Source organism: Malania oleifera, chromosome 13, assembly GCF_029873635.1.
Source record: "Malania oleifera isolate guangnan ecotype guangnan chromosome 13, ASM2987363v1, whole genome shotgun sequence".
Lineage (NCBI taxonomy): Eukaryota > Viridiplantae > Streptophyta > Magnoliopsida > Santalales > Ximeniaceae > Malania > Malania oleifera.
The window spans coordinates 25,774,472-25,793,543 of record NC_080429.1 but is presented as its reverse complement, the minus strand read 5'-3'; the positions used below and the strand labels follow the sequence as shown (position 1 = coordinate 25,793,543).

The following is a 19,072-nucleotide window of genomic DNA, read 5'->3' as shown; positions in this document are numbered from 1 at the left end:
AATGATCAAATGTCTTCATTCTTCTTTACTCTTCTGTCTTCCATGGAATACACCAAATTGTATAGCTTTAAGTTCCGTCCTGGCTTCCATCTTCCCCTTGTCTTATGTGTGTGCCAAAATATAAACCTATTAAAGCACTTAAAAACACACATAAGATCTTTGTACTTTGTTAGCATCAAAACAGGGATCAAACTCAAAAAATCAACACAAATAAATAGTTTGGGGGTTCCACATGACCAAGCCTGTAACATGTTCAGCAAAGTAGTTAATTTGCTTGAAGTTTCCCATCTTTTTCTCCATGAAACTTCCTAGACTTGTATAAGAAAGTTTAGTTTCCAGCAGTCTCACTGCATCTAATTTATTTTACTCTTCTACTAAATTTGTTTTACGTCTATATTTGTTGCATTGATTCTTCCTATTATGACATTCTTTTTTGACATGTCATTTCTTTCTACAATACTGATAAACAAGTATACCATTTAGAGTTTTTAATGGCTAATCGATATGATGTCCTATGTTCACTCTACCATTATCTACTAACAAGAGTTTCGTTTCCACTAACTTGGAACTCTCTACAAATGCATTCTTCTAAAGTTTATTGGCCAACAACGTCATCGTGCCATAGTTTGATTTGAGTTTGTATTCCTTCGAATAACGAGACCATCAGCACTACCCAATAATGCACTTAACAAATTCACTGCCTTGTTTTCATCTTGTAACATCATATGAATGCTCTTCAGTTGACTTAGAATGTCATGGAAAACATTAAGTGATCCAAGAGTATGATAACTTCATCCATCTTTAAGGAATAAAGCTTCCTCTTCAAGAGAATTTGATTGAAAAGAGACTTAGTTTGATACAAGTTTCTCAATATCTCTCACAAATTTTCAATTGTCTTCTTACCTTTGACATTAAACGAGATATCAGCTAATAGACTTGAATAGATAGTAGAAACTACTCTCATTTTCATTTCTTCCCAAACACCATTGGGCACCTTTTTTGACATATTCTCCTTTCACAAGAAAGGTTTTGTATTACTCAAATTATGTCAACATGTCATGACCCTACAACTTTCATAGTTCAAAATTTTTTTTATTGTCAAATTTCTTCACTTTGGACCAATTGCTCACAAATCTTCTCCATTTTTTTTTTCTTCAAACAATATTGTCAAACTCCTCACCAATGAAAACCACAACCCTAATACCACTTTATTGGGTCACAAGGACCACCACCTTTCAATTGGTAGAGAAACAATAAAATTGTAAAAAATAAAAGAATACAATAAATTTGCGTTGTTTGGAACTTGATTTATGTCCATGGGCAATCTGGCAAAAGTTTACTATAAAAGCATAGAGAAAAAAATATAACAAGAGATTATCACTTCTCATCCCATAACGGTGAAAACTTATAACTCCTTTCTAACCAAGAAAAATATGCGAGGGAGGAAGCACCCAAGAATAAACTCTTTTTACAAATTCACTCTCTCTTGAACATCACTTTTTTACTCACATGGCAATGAGACCGGCTCTTCATACAGAGACAACCACATAAATAACGATGTTGTAATTATGTAGATAATTATCCCAAAGTCAAGTCATGATTTTGAAATTTGCATGTTTGGAAAGTTAGGTCATACACATTATACATAGAGTCTTCAAGTTAGAAAACACCAGGTTGTAAAGTCAAGTATCCATGCCTTGGAAAGATAGAGTCGTGTTGTACGTCTCGGGCGCATGTCATCACGGGCCGTAAATTTAAGCATTTTTCAGATAAATATGCCTCCACCTAATTAATCCCCAAAACAAACTTGACATTTATGCCCTTGCACGGATAAACTTTCAAACATCATTTTCCTTTTTTTTTTTTTTTTTATCACGTATATAAGTTGAGTGGCACCACCATATGTGTGATGCTAACTCAACAACCTTACATATATTCAAATATTAAGAAATATATATATATAAAGCTATTGTACTTCATTAATTTGTAGGTACTAGTTTGCAACCTAACTAATTGGATGTTGATAAGTAAACTCATTTAAATGGAATACATTTTGATGAAATCAAGGTTTCACTAGATTACCCATAGTCCCTACCAAGTGGGACTCACATGAGATCCACCATCTAGAATGATTTTATTTGACGAAAAGACCTAACCATAAGGACTAGTTTGACCCTTCTGAAAAAAAATTGAAAAATAATTTTTATTTTATATTAGTTTTTCAAAAAATTATAAAGAGTTAGTTAATTTTTGTTTTTACTATTTGTATTTACTCGTAAAAATAATTTTGACACTGTTCGTTTGTAAAAGTGACAACAATTAACAAATTTGGTACTATTTGCTTGTAAAAATAGTTTTACTTTTTATTTCTATTTTTATAAATAATTTAAAAAGTCTCTCATTATTTTTTAATTTTCCAAATTTATATAAAAAGTTAAAAAATTACTTTTCATTATTTTTCTAAATTTCCAACTCTTATTTTATATATGGGTGCATGGAATTTGATTTTGAACTTTAATTTGTGTGGATTACGTATAAAATTTCTTTTAAGTCCCCCAAAGTCAAATTCAAGTTCTAAAATCCATGTTTCCAATTATTGCCTCATATAAATTTTTTAAAATTAAAAATAAGTTGTCATTTTTATGATTATTTTAAAATCTAAAAGCAAAAATGAAAAATTATTTAAAAATATTTAAATAAGTTCTTTATTTTCTACCTTTATAATATGAACCTTAAATTTTTTTAAATAAACTAAAATTTTAATATTTTTTTTAAAAATTAAAAATTGTAAAAAAGTGGCAGCTAAAGCCATAAATTTTTTTTCGATTGAACGAACATTTGACATAATTGGGTGTGATAGGGGTTTCCAAAAAATGAAAAGAAAAAAAGTAAATGTCTATTTGGTATTGTTGCTATTTTCTATTTTCTATTTTTTTTTCTCCACAGTAAAAAAAAATTATAAAAATGCATATGTTTCTATTATTGGTTTTCTATTTCTATTGTCAGTTTTCAGTTATTTGTCAAAAAATTGAAAAATAAAATTTATGGGTTTCGATTGTTATGGCAACTTGTTGTCAATTAAAAGAAAATATACATAAATTTTTAAAAAAATAATAAAGACAATTACAAAATACTTTTACTATTTTTCAATTATCGTGTCCAACAAAATTTTTATTGTAAACTAAAATTTAAAAGTAGAACAAATAAGTAAAATAATTATAATAATTTTTTTTACTATAGTAATTTTTTAAATATGTATTCTTTATAATTTTATTATTTTAATAATATTTTGATTTAAGGATGGAAATGGGAATTTTTTAAAAACTAATTTTCTTTAATTTTTTTTAGTTTTATATTAGTTAACCAAACATATTGCTAATTTTTAGTTTTTAGTTTCATTGATTTTTTCATTTCGTTTCCTTAATGTCAAATGGCCCTAAAATACCGACTTCCTACTCGAAGAGTCTTGGTTGTACTTCCCGCTCATTTTTCAAAAGCACTGTCTCAGTTTCCTTCCTTCGCTGATCCGATCCCTGTGATGAACCCTACGCTGTAACCCCAAGTTCCTCCCAAACAATGAGTGCTCCCATGGATGTCACCCTGCAAACCCCCGCCGAAATCGATTCCTTCGACCAGAATGGCGGCATTTCGGAGCCAGTTCCTTCTCCTAGTCTCGCCCAGGACAAGGTTCTCGTTTCCGGTACGTGTGGTCCCTTTCTCACTCCTTATTCTCTGTTGATCGATTTTCATTTTGATTTCGAGCTCGTAAATTGGGAATTTTTTTGGATACGGTTCTTGCAGTTGAAGTTTGTTTAAAACCCTCGAGCACGGCTCGGACCGACGATGTACGGTCGGCGGTTGAGAGGTACTCCTTGAAATTATGCACCTCGGATTTTAATATAATCTGCCTTTCTATCGGTAATTTTGCATTTGTTTGCTTCTTGGGGCTTCATTTGTTATTAGTGGTGGTGATAATTAGGAAAAAATATGTAGCTTCATGGGTGTTTCAGAATGCTGAGGTTAAATTTATGCCACCACTAGCAATCAATTCACGTTGATTTGTGGTGTTGAATTTGGGGCTTCTATCCTATGCGTGTGTATTGTATTCGTGTTGTTTTGTTTTCCGAGAAAATTGAGTTATTAGCTCCAGTGAGCCTTTGCTGTTATTTTACCAAGTTTAAATGTTTTTCAAGGGGAGTTAATATTGATGATTTTTGTTTTATTTTACTTTTATGTCGTCAGAATGCTTGAAAAGAGGAGTTTAAGCTATAGTAATGGTCCTATTCCAGTTCCTCCTGATGATCTGTTTCTCCAAGAAAATGTACAAAGAATACGGATTTGTGACACGGGTACATTTTCTTTATCTGCAAAAATATTCTATTTGGATCTTGGAAAGGATGAGGAAGGGTTGGAAGGGCACTAATGAGAACTTATAAGGCAGTCTTAAATGAAAAAAACAATTTTTTGAGTTCTTTCCTTCCTTTCCCCCAAACTTTCCAGACCAAATAATTGTCATGGGCATTGTATTGTTTTCTGCAGTCCTAATGCTTGAATTATTGGTTTTTGTAGATGAATGGGTTGAGAACCATCATATTCTTTTGTTCTGGCAAGTGAAGCCTATAGTGCATGTCTTTCAGGTGATTTGCATTCATAATAGTGTAACAAAACTGCAAAAGGATTTATTTTTGATTTTTTTATTCCCACATTGTTCTAGTTCTTGCTGCAAAACTAACTCTTCGAATGCTATATATATATATAAACTAACTCTTTGAATTCCATATAGATGTAAGTTAATTATATGCATCATATGTATTTTGTTTTGTAGCTTCTAGCTAGTAGGTTGTTGATAGGATAATAGGATTTATTGACTAGTTTCATTAGCACTTGGCTATGCCCTAAAGCTCTTTATTGGATCCATTAATTTCTGTTGTCAAATTTCAAATGATGATTGTTTGATTGTAATTTTCCAGCTTAGTGAGGAAGGACCATGTGAGGACTTAAGCGGGGATGGCCAACTTTCTAGCTTCAATGAGTGGATTCTTCCTGCCAAAGAGTTTGATGGCATTTGGGAGAGGTTTGTTTGCAACTTCTATTTGTTGTTGGTGGTTACAAATTGATAGATGTAGAAACTTGATATCTTTTTTGCAGCTTAATTTATGAATCAGGCCTTAAGCAAAGGTTGTTGCGCTATGCGGCAAGTGCTCTATTGTTTACTGAGAAGGGTGTTGATCCTTTCCTTGTGTCATGGAACCGGTGAGGAAAATCTTCCTAATTGAATGAATATCCACACTCCAAATATGCTAAGTTGTTAAAAGTAGACAAATGAGTGGAATGAGGTTTTGAAAACTCTTACTTACAAGCACATGGCTTTTGTTCGTTATTATTATACTTATTGTCTTCATATTCGATTTTGAGGACAATTCATTTATGACGGGTCTTGTGAGTTATGGTTTTAAAATAAGGTTCTTCAGTGTCCCATTGTCTCCATTAAATTCAAACTAGTTAGGGCTAGAGAAAGAAAAAGTAAAGAACTAGGTAAAAAATGATGATGACAATGCTTTAGCTAAAGAAGAAGATATTACAGAAAGATAGTAAGCGTATTTTAACTAAGTAGAAGACTTAAACATTTGAGATATATTTGCATAATTAATGATGATTAAGTTTAGCATGCATTGAAGAAGATAAATTATGAAACTGTAGGACTAGATGACATCCCTATTCATTGGAACTTTTTAGGCAATAATGGAGTAACATGGTTTTCTAATTTATATAACAAAGTCATAAGGATTAAGAAAATGTAAAATGCATGGAGGAAAAGAATTTTAACTCATGCAAAAATAAATAGATTTTCAAAATTGTGATGACTGTTGTGGAATTAAACTTGTGAGATGAAACTTTGGAAAACTGTAATTTTTTTTTGAATTCATGTGATTTTATGGTACCCTACCACCCCACTTTTACCCCTACCCCAAAATGCCCTCCCTCCCTTTCTAAAATTGGGAGGAATCCTTCCTAAGGGGATTTGAATCTTGGACATTCCCCAAAAGGTGCCAGGATGTGAATCATTGGGCCAAAGCCTCGGTTTAGAAAATTGCAATTAAACAAAAGATGAGTTAGAAACAAAGGTTTTAGAAAATCAATTTTGGTTTTATATCTAATAGATCAATCACATAGGCTATCTATTAAGAATATTATTGAAAAAGTTAAGGAAAAAGAAAAGGGACTTGCACATGTCTTTATTGACCTAGAGAAAAGCCTATAATAGGGTAATATCTATAGAAGTGTTATAAGGGGATGGGGAGTAAGTATATAGATGTCATTAAGGACATATATAATGGGGTAATGACTAGTGTTAGAATTGCAAAGGGAGAGGCTAAGGACTTTCTTTGGCAATAGGTTTGCGTTAAAGGATAGGCTCGAGTCCTTTTTTTTATTTTTTTTGTTTTTTAGTTACGGATGAACTTATTAGACATATTCAAGATGAGGTTTTGGTGTTCAAAAATGATATGGTCTTGATTGACATATATGGAGTAGAATCTAGGTTAGAATTATAGTGTTAGAACTAGAGGGAGTCGTCACGAGCGGGCTTGATAAACATTAGTGAGCACCAACTTGACCCAAAAGCTTAATCCATTGGGTCTCGGGCCTCACCATGTATATAAGTCACTCATATTCCACTCAAATTTCCAAAAATCACAAGTGAATTTCTTAATAAACCTCCCCCTCACTTTTGAGTTTCAACCTCTCTCTCTTGAAAAAAAAAAAAAACACTTAATCACTTGGTGTCAGGCAACCGAACATGAGCCATTACTAAACCAAGAAAAAGTCAGAAAAACATACATGGGATTCCCTTCATCGATGGGATTAACATTTTAGGATCTGCCACTTCTCTTCCGCTGGGTCTACATCTACGAGATCACATGCATGAAGCAATGAACACTTGAGCCCAGCTTGAACCATCAGCTCTAAAACCACTTATTAGCTCAAGAGTGTCCTTTTGAGCCAGCTTGACATGAAGCACCAACTGACGCATAGGTGTACCTTGTTCGCACAGGGAAATCCTCATGAGTAGGCTTGGTGTGCATGGGTGAGCACCAAATTGATCCAAACACTTAAGCCATTAGGTCTTGGGCCCAACCATGTATGTAAGCCACTCATCCTCCACTCAATGTTTCAATATGGGACAATCTCACAATTGAATTTCTCTCAACATACAAGGAAAAATATTAAGATGAGAAGTTTCATGATAAGTAGAAGCAAGTTAGAATAAAGGAAATGCAATTTTAGTCATTTTGGGAAGAATAATGGGGAATATTATAATAGATTTTGATAGTTTAGATCTATTTGGAGGCCAAAGAAGAAACTGATGGTGTTAGACATAAGAGTTAGAGTAGGTTGGGTAAAATGGATAAATGCTTTGGGATTTTTGTGTGATCGTAGAATACCTTTAAAATTGAGTGGGAAACTTCTACAACACAGTTATTAGACTATCCGTGATCAGAATCTTTGGCAACTGAAAAACAACACATCCCAAAGTTAGAGGTTGCACAAATGAGAATATTAGGGCTGTAATAAGTTCTATTCAATTTGGTTTTTCTGAAAACAGATGACTGAATTGAACTCATCAGCTTTTCATATTTAAAACTGCTTCCAAACTGAAAACCAATGATTCAGTTAGAGCATGAGAACCAGTTCATTGGTTCAGTTTGGTTTTCCCATCAGTTTTAATAATCTTAATTTAATTTAAAGTTTGGTCCAACTATGTCTCAGATTATTTTTCCCTGTACTCATAGGAGAATCAAAAATCTAAGAAGTGTATGACATGGGCTAAAACAGAATGGACAAATCATGAAATATGTGGTTGGCTAGGGCCCACTAGAATGCAAGAGCTGTATTGAGGGGTGGGTTTTATGAGAGGGAGGGGGCTCCCCCCATCATGCTTTTCATCGATGTGGGACATGACCACAACAGAGTGAAGAGAGTGTTTTGCAGCCTGGGTGCATCCTTCTGGTTTGGACATGAGGAACTTTCCCCTACTGCCTTTGTGACATTTTCTCGAACAGGTGATCTGCGGCACTGCCAACACAAAAATAAATTCTTACATTCATTGGCGTACAGTAACAATAAAAAAAAAACAGCATTTTAATCTGGTTTTGAGACTTGTGGTTCTCTAACATCAAACTTTTATGATAAATTTCCAGCCAAGGGTAGAAGCTTTATTGGAAAATGCCATAATCCAGCAAACAGCTTTGCTAGCTTTATGGGAAAATGCTATGATCCAACAAACAGTCTGTGCTACTCAAGCAAAGGTGGGCTACATTGGCTTAATTTCTAATTTCATCTGTCATCACCAGTGTCGTGGCCATGGCTGTCCTCAAGCAGTAGTTGATATTGCTGAGGGTTGCCACCCATTTTGCTCATCTGCCCTCTTAAATGCATGCTAAGAACCCAGGGATCCTTGTTGGTTTTTTGGCTGTCTAATTGAACGCAAGGACAAGGACGCAATTTTCCCTGCCATTGAGATTTTTGCTAAATTGGTAGGGTTAGCTCAGGATATTTGCAGAGTGCTTCATGCACAGTGGCATATGGATCCTCTCACATGTTCTCATTGACCAGAAACAAGGTTGGGAAGCCTCCCCTTTTCCATGAAAGCCCCACCTTCTCTCATCTCTCGTGTCAATGTGAAGAATGAAAATGAAAAGCATTTGTCATAATAACAATAATTAAAAATAAATTAAAAATTTTTTATAATAAAAAAATTATTGAACAAATAAGGGAAGAATAAAAGTGTATATGAACTCAAAAAAAAAAATTCTGAATATCATATATATATATATGTGTGTGTGTGTGTGTGTGTATTTCTAATCCAGTTCTTCAGATCAATTTTCTTGTAAAACTGAAACCAAAAACCCAACTTTTTTAAAATAAAAAACTGAAGCCAAACTAAAAAGAAAGACTTGAAATGTAAAACAGTTGGTCTTTGTTTGGTTTTCGTGGTAATGTTTGTACACCCCTTGCTATGATGGATGAATGGTATAACCCCGAAAGATGATGTAAGGAGCGACCACATTTGTGGTAAGCTAGGAGTGGCACTATAAGATAAGGGAGGGGCAGTGAGATGGTTTGGGCACTTGCATGGTGAGGACTGAGGAGGGGTGATATAGTTATCATTAGAGGCAGCGGGAGGGTGAACACTATACCTAAAATAACTCAGATTGAGAAATTGAGTGAAGATTTGAATACATTCCAACTTTGAAGAGATAGCCCTGGATCTTGTGGAATGGTGGAAAAGGATTGAGGCATGTGATGAGTAAGAGATTTGAGTTCATGGAAATCATAAGTGGCATGGACAAGTATTAAAGTCTTATTCCTTGGTCTGCTTATAAATATTGAAGAATTGAGATTTTTATTTGCCAGTGATGAGTTACCCTAATCAATGTGATTTGGGGCCAATGTCCAACAACTTAAGTTCTCAATCCAATCCCCCATAAAACTAATATGTAGTGGCCTTTTATAGGCTTACAATGCTTGGAAGATAAGTAAACTAATTCAAGAAACCCAAATAACTAAATATTAGTTTCCTAAATAAACTAAAATACTGGAATCCTAAATAAACTAAAATACTGGTTCCTTAAATTGTAATCCTCTAGAATCTCGATGGTGTGATCCTAAGAAAAATACCATAAATAAAAAAAATTGATTATAGAAATGAAACCCTTGATGCTGGCTACATCAATTTCCCCTAATTAAAAAAAAATTCGACCTTGATTTTAAAAATCTGAAAGATGCAGAACCTAGATTGTGACCATGCTTGAAGGAGACCAAAATTTCCCCTAATTAGAGAAAATTCAACCTTGAATTTAAAGATATGAAAATGCCGAACCTAGATTGTGACCATGCTTGAAAGAGACCGATTTTATGTGCTGGCTTCAAAAGGAAATGAGATTAGTAAACAAACTGAGGAGGTACAACTATCAAATTTATGTGGGATGATGAAATTAATTGGTTGAGGATCAGGCTCCAATTTTGAGGCATCCACTATTTCCTGTAGTAGCATCCTTGACTGCCTCTTCTTTTTGGACTTCCTCTTCTTTATGAACTGAAGGGAAGGTCCCTCTTCTAATTCACAGTGCCTTGGCTTAAGGAACCAAGGGTGCAACCATAGAGCAAGCTTGTTCATCTCGGAATCGAACATTTTCAGGTCAATTCAAGCATCATCTGTTTCGTTCCTGTTTGGCTGGTTTGGATCGGTCCAGTTTAGTCCAATTTGACTGAACCCGTTTGGTTTGGACCGGTTTAATTGTACTAGTTCGAACTGGTTTCGTATGGGTGAACCAGTTCTTGCTAACCATAGTGAATCTGTGTTTAAATTGCAGCCTCCCTTGAACAGAACTAGTGATGGCTTCTTTGACCAATCAACAGCGACCAGCAGCATGATTACCGAGCAATGCCTGTGGCTTTGAATGATATTGGTGCTTGGGCAACATTAAGCCTGACTCCTGATGAGAATAGCGTGGATTCGATCTTGGCACGTCAAACTCTGGTGAAGCTGTCAAGGATGATGATGGAAACTTGTGATCACAGAGGCATGCTTTCGTCAATTTCGGGAGTACTGCAGTGCTAGGTCATCTGGAGGTCGAAGGTGGGCACTAGGTCTTGATTTGGTCTAGCAATTTAGATATTTTTTTAATAGCTATGAGTGAGGAAAAGGGTCGAAGAGGAATATTGAGAGATTAAGAGACCAGCTGGTTTGGTTGGTGATGAGGATGGTGGTGGAGATGGCACTGACTCAAGGCAATTTAAGTTGAAATTGCAAACTGTACAAGTTTGAGTTAAAACTCTTAGACAACCCTATCAAAAACAAGTATCCTATTGGATAATAGGTGAATCAAAGACTACTCTAATACCACTTGATGCAGGACCATGGTTTTAAATAAAGGCCGTGACAGTTACGTAACGATTTTTTAGGTTACTGATACCGCTACATACCGCGAAATTGGTGAGAAGAAAAATCACGGCCGTAGAGGCCGTTACGGACCGCGATCGTTACATAAAGGCTGCTACAGCTGTTACGTAACCGCTACAGGACTGTTACACTAAAAATATATTTTATTTTTTACCTTTTCTTTTCACTTTTTCCCCCTCTCTCATATATCATTCTCAATATACTAAGTGGCAAGAGGAGGAAAAGATTATAAAGAGGATGACAATGATACAAAATTTACTATTTCTTTAAATACTCACAATAGATGCATTAATTAACAATTTAAAAATACTAACTTGTTAGAAAAATATTTTATTTTGATAATATTAGTAATGTGATATTTAAGTTCTATATTTTTCAACTCAACCTTCTTTCTTTTCTAACTATTTTATATTTGTATTATTCGTATTTCTTATGTGTCTAATAGATTAATGGAGTGTTTAATGTATTTTTTTATTAATTAATTTAGCACACATAAGAATTTATCACAGATAAGAACAATGAGAAGTATAAATACGCACACACACACGTAATTTTTCTATCAATGGTGGTTTAAAACAAATGTAAACTTGTTGCCCTTACCAAATAACTTAGTTACTCGAACTAAAGGATCCAAAATACACTAAAACTCTTTCTAAGAAGGGCTAAAAGCTTAAAACATGCAAGTATGCTAATATGCACAAGGTTGTGCGTGCTTCAAAAAAATTCACGGGCGTTACACCCGCTTCCCGTTATGTAACATCCGCTACTCCCGCTTCCCATTACACCCGTTATTGTTACATTACGCTACCTGCTACTGTGATTTAAAACCATGTGCAGAAACAACATCGATCAACTTAAATTCTGAACTCCACTACTCCGGTCCTCCATAAAACTGATATAGGGGCCCTTTATACACTTACAATGCTTGGATGATAAGGAAATTAATTTAAGAAACCAAAATAACTAAAATAATAGTTCCTAAATAACCTAAATAAACCAAATACTTATTCATCAAATGATAATTCCCTAGAATATTGAAGATATGATTCTTAAAAAAATACCAAAAAAAAAAAAAAAGGAATAAAATCTTCTATGTTGGCACAGTGTCTTGTGAAAACAGGTATTGAGTACTTGATACATGGATAATTCGATTTCTAGAAATTGTTTTTTCTAATTGCATCTTTTGGGTTTAAAAACATTTACATTCGTTTAGCGGTAATATGTTTTCAGTTCAATAGGGCTCTTTTCGGATGTAGAATTGCATCAAATGTGTGGAGCAGGATAAGCACAAAAATAGAAGATCTTTCCAAAAAAGTTTGACAAATTTATTTTGCTCATGTTTGGAGAGCTTAGAATACGCTTTAGCTGAAAATTGGTTTACATTCCTGATGGATCATATTTTGTGATTGTATCTGCTGCCGGAGATAGTATGAGGTTGAAAGCGTAGTACATATATTATTTGCTCAAGCAGCAAAACCTGCATTATGCTAATAGTTTGACCATAGTTACCTAGATCATGCCTCATGCTTGCAAAACATTTGACAATACTTCCATCAAGGAGCCTTGTTCATTTCTCTTGTATCTCAACAGCTTAAACTGGGAGGCTTTAATCTATCCAACCAGAACATAGAGCAAAATAGCTCCTTTCTTCTTAATTAAAGCAACTTGATAGTCTTTTCCCCAAGGTAAATTGTTTTTGTTGTTACAAACATCTTTGTGCTATACTATAAAATAATAATTAAAAAAAACACTAACATCTCTTATCATGGACACTGCTTCTTTAAATAGATTTCTCGTCCATTCTTATACATCTGTTGCTGACATGCAAATTTTATTATGATTGCCGGATGTCAATTTGATCATAGGCTGTGGATCTGAATGGAATGAGTCGGTGGAAACAACTTACATGTAGCTGACCAGGAAAAGGTTGGGAAATTGTTGTACATTCACAACGGTTCTACTTGTGAGCATAGTTGTTAAAACTGTGATTTTCATTGTAGGATTGTATGATACTGCAATCCTACTTTGGCAGAGCGATCTTGAATTATATAGAAATGGAGATCTGTAGGGTCCCAAAAGGATTGGTAAGATTGAGCTAGGATCCTAAAATGATCATATTATTTGTGTTTATTCCTTGTGTATAGGCTCACTTTTGTGTTTGGTGACTATATATGAGGCTCAAACTGCTTTTGTTGAAGGGAGGGGGGGGGGTAAGAGATTGTGGATGCTATTTTTGTACCAAATGAGGTTTTGGAAGATTTGAGTAGGAGGAAAGAGTGGGGATTGATTGTGTTCAAACTAGATTTTGAAAAGGCTTATGAGTTATGATTGAGTTAGTTGGAACTTTTAAGGTGATGGCTAGAAAAGGGAGAGATAGAGGGGGAAATGGATGAGGAGATGCTTGTCTAATGCTCTTTTTCAGTTATTATTATGGTCAACTAAAGTCCTGGTTTAGGGCGTTGAGGGGTGGTAGACAATGGGATCTGCTTTCCCTTTTTTGTTTGTTCGTGGTTGATACTTTGAGTGGGTTGATAGAAAGGGTGGTGGATAGTGGTTTTGTGAGAGGGTTAGAAGTGGGGAAGGGGGAGTTATGTTGTCTCATTGATGACACAATTTTTTCCTTAGGCGATCATGATGATTTTTTTCGATGTGCTATCTTACACGCTTTTGAGAAAGTTTCGGGCTTGAAAATGAATTTGAGGAAGAGTGGGATAGCTGGTATTAATTTGATTGATTCTAGATCTTTGGATTTTGTTTCTTTAGCTGGTGGTATTTTATATAGTGGCCTTTGGCTTATTTAACTGTTCCTTTTTTTTTTTTGCAGGTTGGGGTGGTAATCCTAGGCTTTTAGGGTTTTGGTCTATTGTGGTGGAGAAGATGTCTCTGTCGTTTGATGAGTGGAAGGGTGCTTTTTTCCCTCTAGCTGGTCGTATTATACTTATTCAAGCTTGTCTCTTTAGTATTCCTCTGTATTTCTTGTCCATTATTAAAATCCTGCTAGGAGAATTGATAGTGACATGAAAGATTTCCTTTGTCTTGGGTTGGGGTGAAGAAGTATCATTTGGTTAGTGGGAAGGTGGTGTGTAAGTCTAAGGAGGACATGGGGTTTGGGTCTCGGTAATTTGGTGTCTAAAAACATTGCTCTTTCAGGTAAACGGCTATACTTGTTTCCTTTAGAGGAAAATTACCTTTGGCACAGGGTTATTAGCTAATTAGGCACGCACATAAATGGATGGGGTGCAAATATGGGGATAAGATGTTCCTTTGAGAACCCCTGGAGATGTGTGGGTAATGGGAACTTCAAGGGGGTGTGTTTTTCGGATATTCGACGCGATTAGCATTTCTTGTTGACTTGTTACGGCATACTGATTGTTCTGGGCTGCTTCTTGTGCTTTTTGGTTTTCCCTTTTTGCTTTTTCTGGGGTGACCCAGAGTGTGGAAAGGAGATGTCTTATTCTCCTGTTTGTATATTCTTAATCTATCAATGAATTTCTTTTGCTATTAAAAAAAATGTTCCTTTGAGAGTCCTTGGAGATTTATTTCACAACTTTACCCTCATTATCTTATTTACTAAATTTGCTCTTGGTAATGGGTCTCTTATTTGTTTTGGGAAGATATTTATCTGGGTGATTTTGGGCTGTTCATTTCTTTTCCTTGTCTTTATTGCCTATCCTCAATTCATAATGGGATTATCTCCTATTTCTTGATCATTAATGGGGATAACTTTTCTTAGGATTCCCAATTTTGTAGGTCTCCCAATTATAGGGAGGTGGATTAACTCTCAGCCTTGTTGGGTTTGCTTGAGGGGTTCTGTCCTTATAATAGGAAGGATGATTGGTTATGGTCTCTTCATTCTTTGGGGGGGACTTTTCTTATAAAGTCTTTTATTTTTTTAATGATTTGAATCACATAAATGTGCCATTTGAGCTTTATGTTTGTGCCAATGCATTTCGGATTGGGGTTGGATTGAACCACCTCGACTTTTGGACTGCAAGTCGAGAGAGTTCTTGGTTGAGATTATGGGTTTTTAAATGTTCAATGGAGTCGCCACTAACCTGTTGTCTTCTAGGTGTGGTTAGTGCACCTAATTACTACAAATTTCTTGGTCACTAAGCTAAATCCAGGTCAAGAAAACATGTAGTCTTGGTCTGCATTACTATAGTAAGGTTTGAGAGTATGGTTATGCTAGGGGATTGGTATTGGTACCCCCTACACACCCGTCCTAACGAATGCTACTTGATTGGCCTGTGATTATCTCTTAATTCAATTCATCAAGACTTAGACTCTTCTAAGTTTATTTGATAACCCACCTTTTAATATTGGAGTTCCGCCATTGCAGAGGCCATCCTCATCTCTTTAATCTCAAAAGGATGCCATTGCTTCAGCTCTGGGTTCCGTCATCAGATTCTTTAACAGTTTTTGAAGCAAGCAAAGGTGCAGTGTAAAGAGTTCCTAGGTTTCCCCTAAGATATTTAGGAGAGATGCCATTTCCTTGTCTCCTATCTATGTTTTCTAGTAACCGGAGAACTATATGTGCATACACATGCTCATGCAAGAAAAAAACTGATGCAGAGTACACACAAAGTCCTACAGAAAATGAGGCAAATATCTATTTTTTGACTTTTCATCAAACAACATACTATAATAACGCACATATGTTTACACATGCCATTGAACGTAAACAACTCGTTTATTCTCATACATATAACAACAACAACAAAACTAAGCCTTAATTCCCACTAGGTGGAGTTGGCTATATGAATCCTTTTATTCGGTAAGGATTCATATCATAGTGATCTGACAAATTTTACGCTGACTGTTAGCTACCTAATGCAACCCTCATCCTTTACCCGGGCTTCGGACCGACTGTGTGTGAAAAAATTTGGACATTAAGTGCATCATAAGTGGAGTTTTTATTCTCATACATATACATTCACATAAATTCATACATATTTATAAACTTGAGGTACATGTTCATATACATGCTTACACGCTCACGCATGTATGCATCCTTATTCACATTTACACCGTATACATGCATATACTTACTCATATCAAGCATTCACACATTCATGCGCACATGCATATAAGTATGCTTGTTCATGCATCTATGCACACATTCACATGCATACTCATGAGTCATATCTTAACATCCATACAAAGACATAGTTACATACACATTCATATGCGTAACTCTGTGCATACCTTTCACATGCATATCTACATACATGATACATCTATGCCCTACAAGGCATGCATGCACACAAGTACTACATATCATGTATATGACACTCACACATATCAATACATGCACAGGCACCCATTCTGTTGCTTATTTGCACTTGCGCATGCAAGTATGCATGTTTATTCATTTATGGCATTCTACACTCATGCATACACACATTCCTTAACACTTCTACATGCTTGCACTTCCACACATTCCTAAACACTTGTTTATTCATATCATGCATAAACATGCGTATATACTTATGTCTAACATGCATATAAGTATTCATACACATGCGCATGCAAAGACAACATGCCCGCTCCACTTCACAAATGACCTTGCATGTACACTCCATGTCATGCACCTTTCCATTCGTGCATGGTCATGCATACATAAACTTCCCAAGCTTACTTATGCATGCGTGGCTCACTGTCCCGAGCTAAGCTTGTTCAGGGCATTATGCTTGCCTGTGACCGCTTGCCTCGTGTGTTTGGGATGGGTTTCCATCATGTAAATACTAGTGTAGGGTTATTTTCCAGTATTTATTTCATTGTAAGCCAAATAAGGCAGTATGACTCCTCGGTCATTTTGATGTTTTCTAGTACCAGAGTGAGAATAGCCCATATAGCTCTTTAGGGGAGGGTTAGTGTTCATCAGTCATTGTAAAACTCACTAGCAATTGTCAACGTGCTTAGCCTACTTGCCTCCCTCGCTAAGTACACCATGTCAACAGAGGATTTGTTAATGAATTACGTTTGCTTCAATGTTTACTGCTTGCTTGCCACAACTTTCATGAATTGATTACTGTTTCCGCTGCTATTTGAATGAATGTTAATGAAAGTGCTTCGTGGATGAATGTTGGTAAACGATAAGGTTGGCTAGTTAAACAAGAGTGCTTTAGCTAGCGCCGCACGGCCCTTCACAAGGGTGTGAAAATAGTCGGACCGTGACATTTGATATCAGAGCCAAGGCTTAGTTGCTACGAGAATTCAGTTACCTTCGTTGTGGGATTTTGGAAGCTTTGGTAATTGACCATGGCACCAAACAATGCTGAAAGACTTAGTGCACTGGAAGCACAGGTTGAAGAGACAACCAACAATATGGCCAACGAGATGGCCCAATTGAGGGGACTTGTTGATGAAGTGATGGGATCACAGCAGCATCAAGCAAGTTTGACAAGTGAAATGTCAGAGGACTTTCACCACACTGTGGAAACTTTGCAGGCCCCGGATGGCTGATCTGGATGCAAAGGTGAATCTGATGGTTCTTGCTATGGGGAACTCCAACACTCCAGAAGTTAGTAAGACCAAGGTACCTGAACCCAAGACGTATGGGGGTGCCCGTGATGCTAAGGAGTTAGAGAACTTCTTGTTTGATATGGAACAGTATTTTCGCGCTGTGAGGATGGCCTCAGAACAGGTGAAAGTGGATACTGCAACCATGTACTTGGTGGGTGACGTCAAACTGTGGTGGCGTGCTAAGTACAATGACATTGAAAATGGAAACTATGTAATTGATAGTTGGGCAAACTTGAAGAGAGAGCTCAAGGCCCAATTCTTTCTTGAAAATGTTGAGTACAATGCAAGGAAAAAGCTGAGAGACCTCAAGCATACTTGGTCGATCAGGTAATATGTAAAATAATTTTTCTGCTTTGATGTTGGATATCCGGGATATGTCGGAGAAGGACAAGTTGTTCTATTTTCTAGAGGGGATGAAACTGTGGGCAAGGACTGAACTTCATAGACAAAGAGTTCAAGACTTGTCTACCGCACAAGTTGCTGCAGAACGCTGGACTGACTACGCTGGGGAGAATACCACTTTGTCCAAAGGATTTGGCGGAGAGGGAAACAATAAAAAGTCTTTCAAGAAAGGTAAACCCAAGAGTGGGGGAGCCGACTATAAAGCATCAACCTCAAAGGAAGCTTCGTTGTCTCGAGGGTTTAACACACCCAAGGGAAAGGGTAAACTTGAGTGTTTCTTGTGTCGAGGTCCTCATAGAGTTTTTGAGTGCCCTCACAAGGCATCACTTAATGCTTTACAGGCTTCCATTACCGAATAGGCACTGGAAGACGATGGGGAAGAAGATGAGACCCCGAGGATGGGTGCAATGCGGCAGGTGAGTGCATTGGAAAAGCAGGCAAAAGCCCCAAATGTTATACGAGCCAGAGGGCTAATGTTTGTGGACTTGAGAATCAATGGGAAGAGCACCCGTGCTATGGTGGATACCGGGGCTACCCATAACTTTGTTTCGCAACCAGAAGCTTGGAGACTCAACTTATCCTTAGAGAAGGATACAGGACGCATGAAAGCAGTTAATTCTGTAGCCCAGCCTACTCTGGGAGTAGCCAAGCAAGTTACTGTGAAACTTGGGCAGTGGGAAGGTCATGTGAATTTCACAGTAGTGCCATTGGATGACTTTCCTGTCATTTTGGGAATGAAGTTCCTAAGGGAAACGAAGGCAGTGCTGATGCCTTCGGCTGGTTCCCTATGTCTGATGGGAGATCACCCGTGCATGGTGCAAGCTGTTGCAACGAAAGGAGACGATGGGAAGTTTCTTTCAGCCATGCAACTCAAGAAAGGTTTGAGGAAGGGAGAGCAGACATATCTAGCCACGGTGGTGGTAGATAAAGAAGTAGGCAAAGAGCTGGTGCCTACAACCATCCAAGCGGTGTTGGATGAGTACAAGGAGGTGATGCCGGATAAGTTGCTTTACGAATTACCTCCACTACGGGGTGTGGAGCATGAGATCGAGTTGTTTCCAGGAGTGAAACCACCTGCAAAAGGGCCATATCGGATGGCGCCTCCAGAGTTAGCAGAATTGAGGAAGCAACTGGATGAATTATTGGAAGCGGGATATGTTCGCCCTTCCAAAGCACCAT

General features: G+C 36.5%; 1 protein-coding gene across 2 annotated transcripts in view; it reads left to right on the top strand.

Moving 5' to 3' along the window:
- Positions 1–3,442: 3,442 nt before the first annotated feature.
- The window catches only part of LOC131145558 (pachytene checkpoint protein 2 homolog), a 33,844-nt gene continuing 18,214 nt past the window's right edge, over positions 3,443–19,072 (top strand). Inside the window, exons 1-6 of one of the 2 annotated variants that reach the window (XM_058094704.1) lie at positions 3,443–3,700; positions 3,802–3,865; positions 4,243–4,349; positions 4,570–4,637; positions 4,971–5,074; positions 5,149–5,253. In XM_058094704.1, coding sequence (XP_057950687.1) covers positions 3,577–3,700; positions 3,802–3,865; positions 4,243–4,349; positions 4,570–4,637; positions 4,971–5,074; positions 5,149–5,253 — 572 coding nt within the window. In that variant the 5' untranslated portion in view covers positions 3,443–3,576. The remainder of the gene's footprint in view (positions 3,701–3,801; positions 3,866–4,242; positions 4,350–4,569; positions 4,638–4,970; positions 5,075–5,148; positions 5,254–19,072) is intronic. The other variant, XM_058094705.1, reaches the window with a different exon arrangement.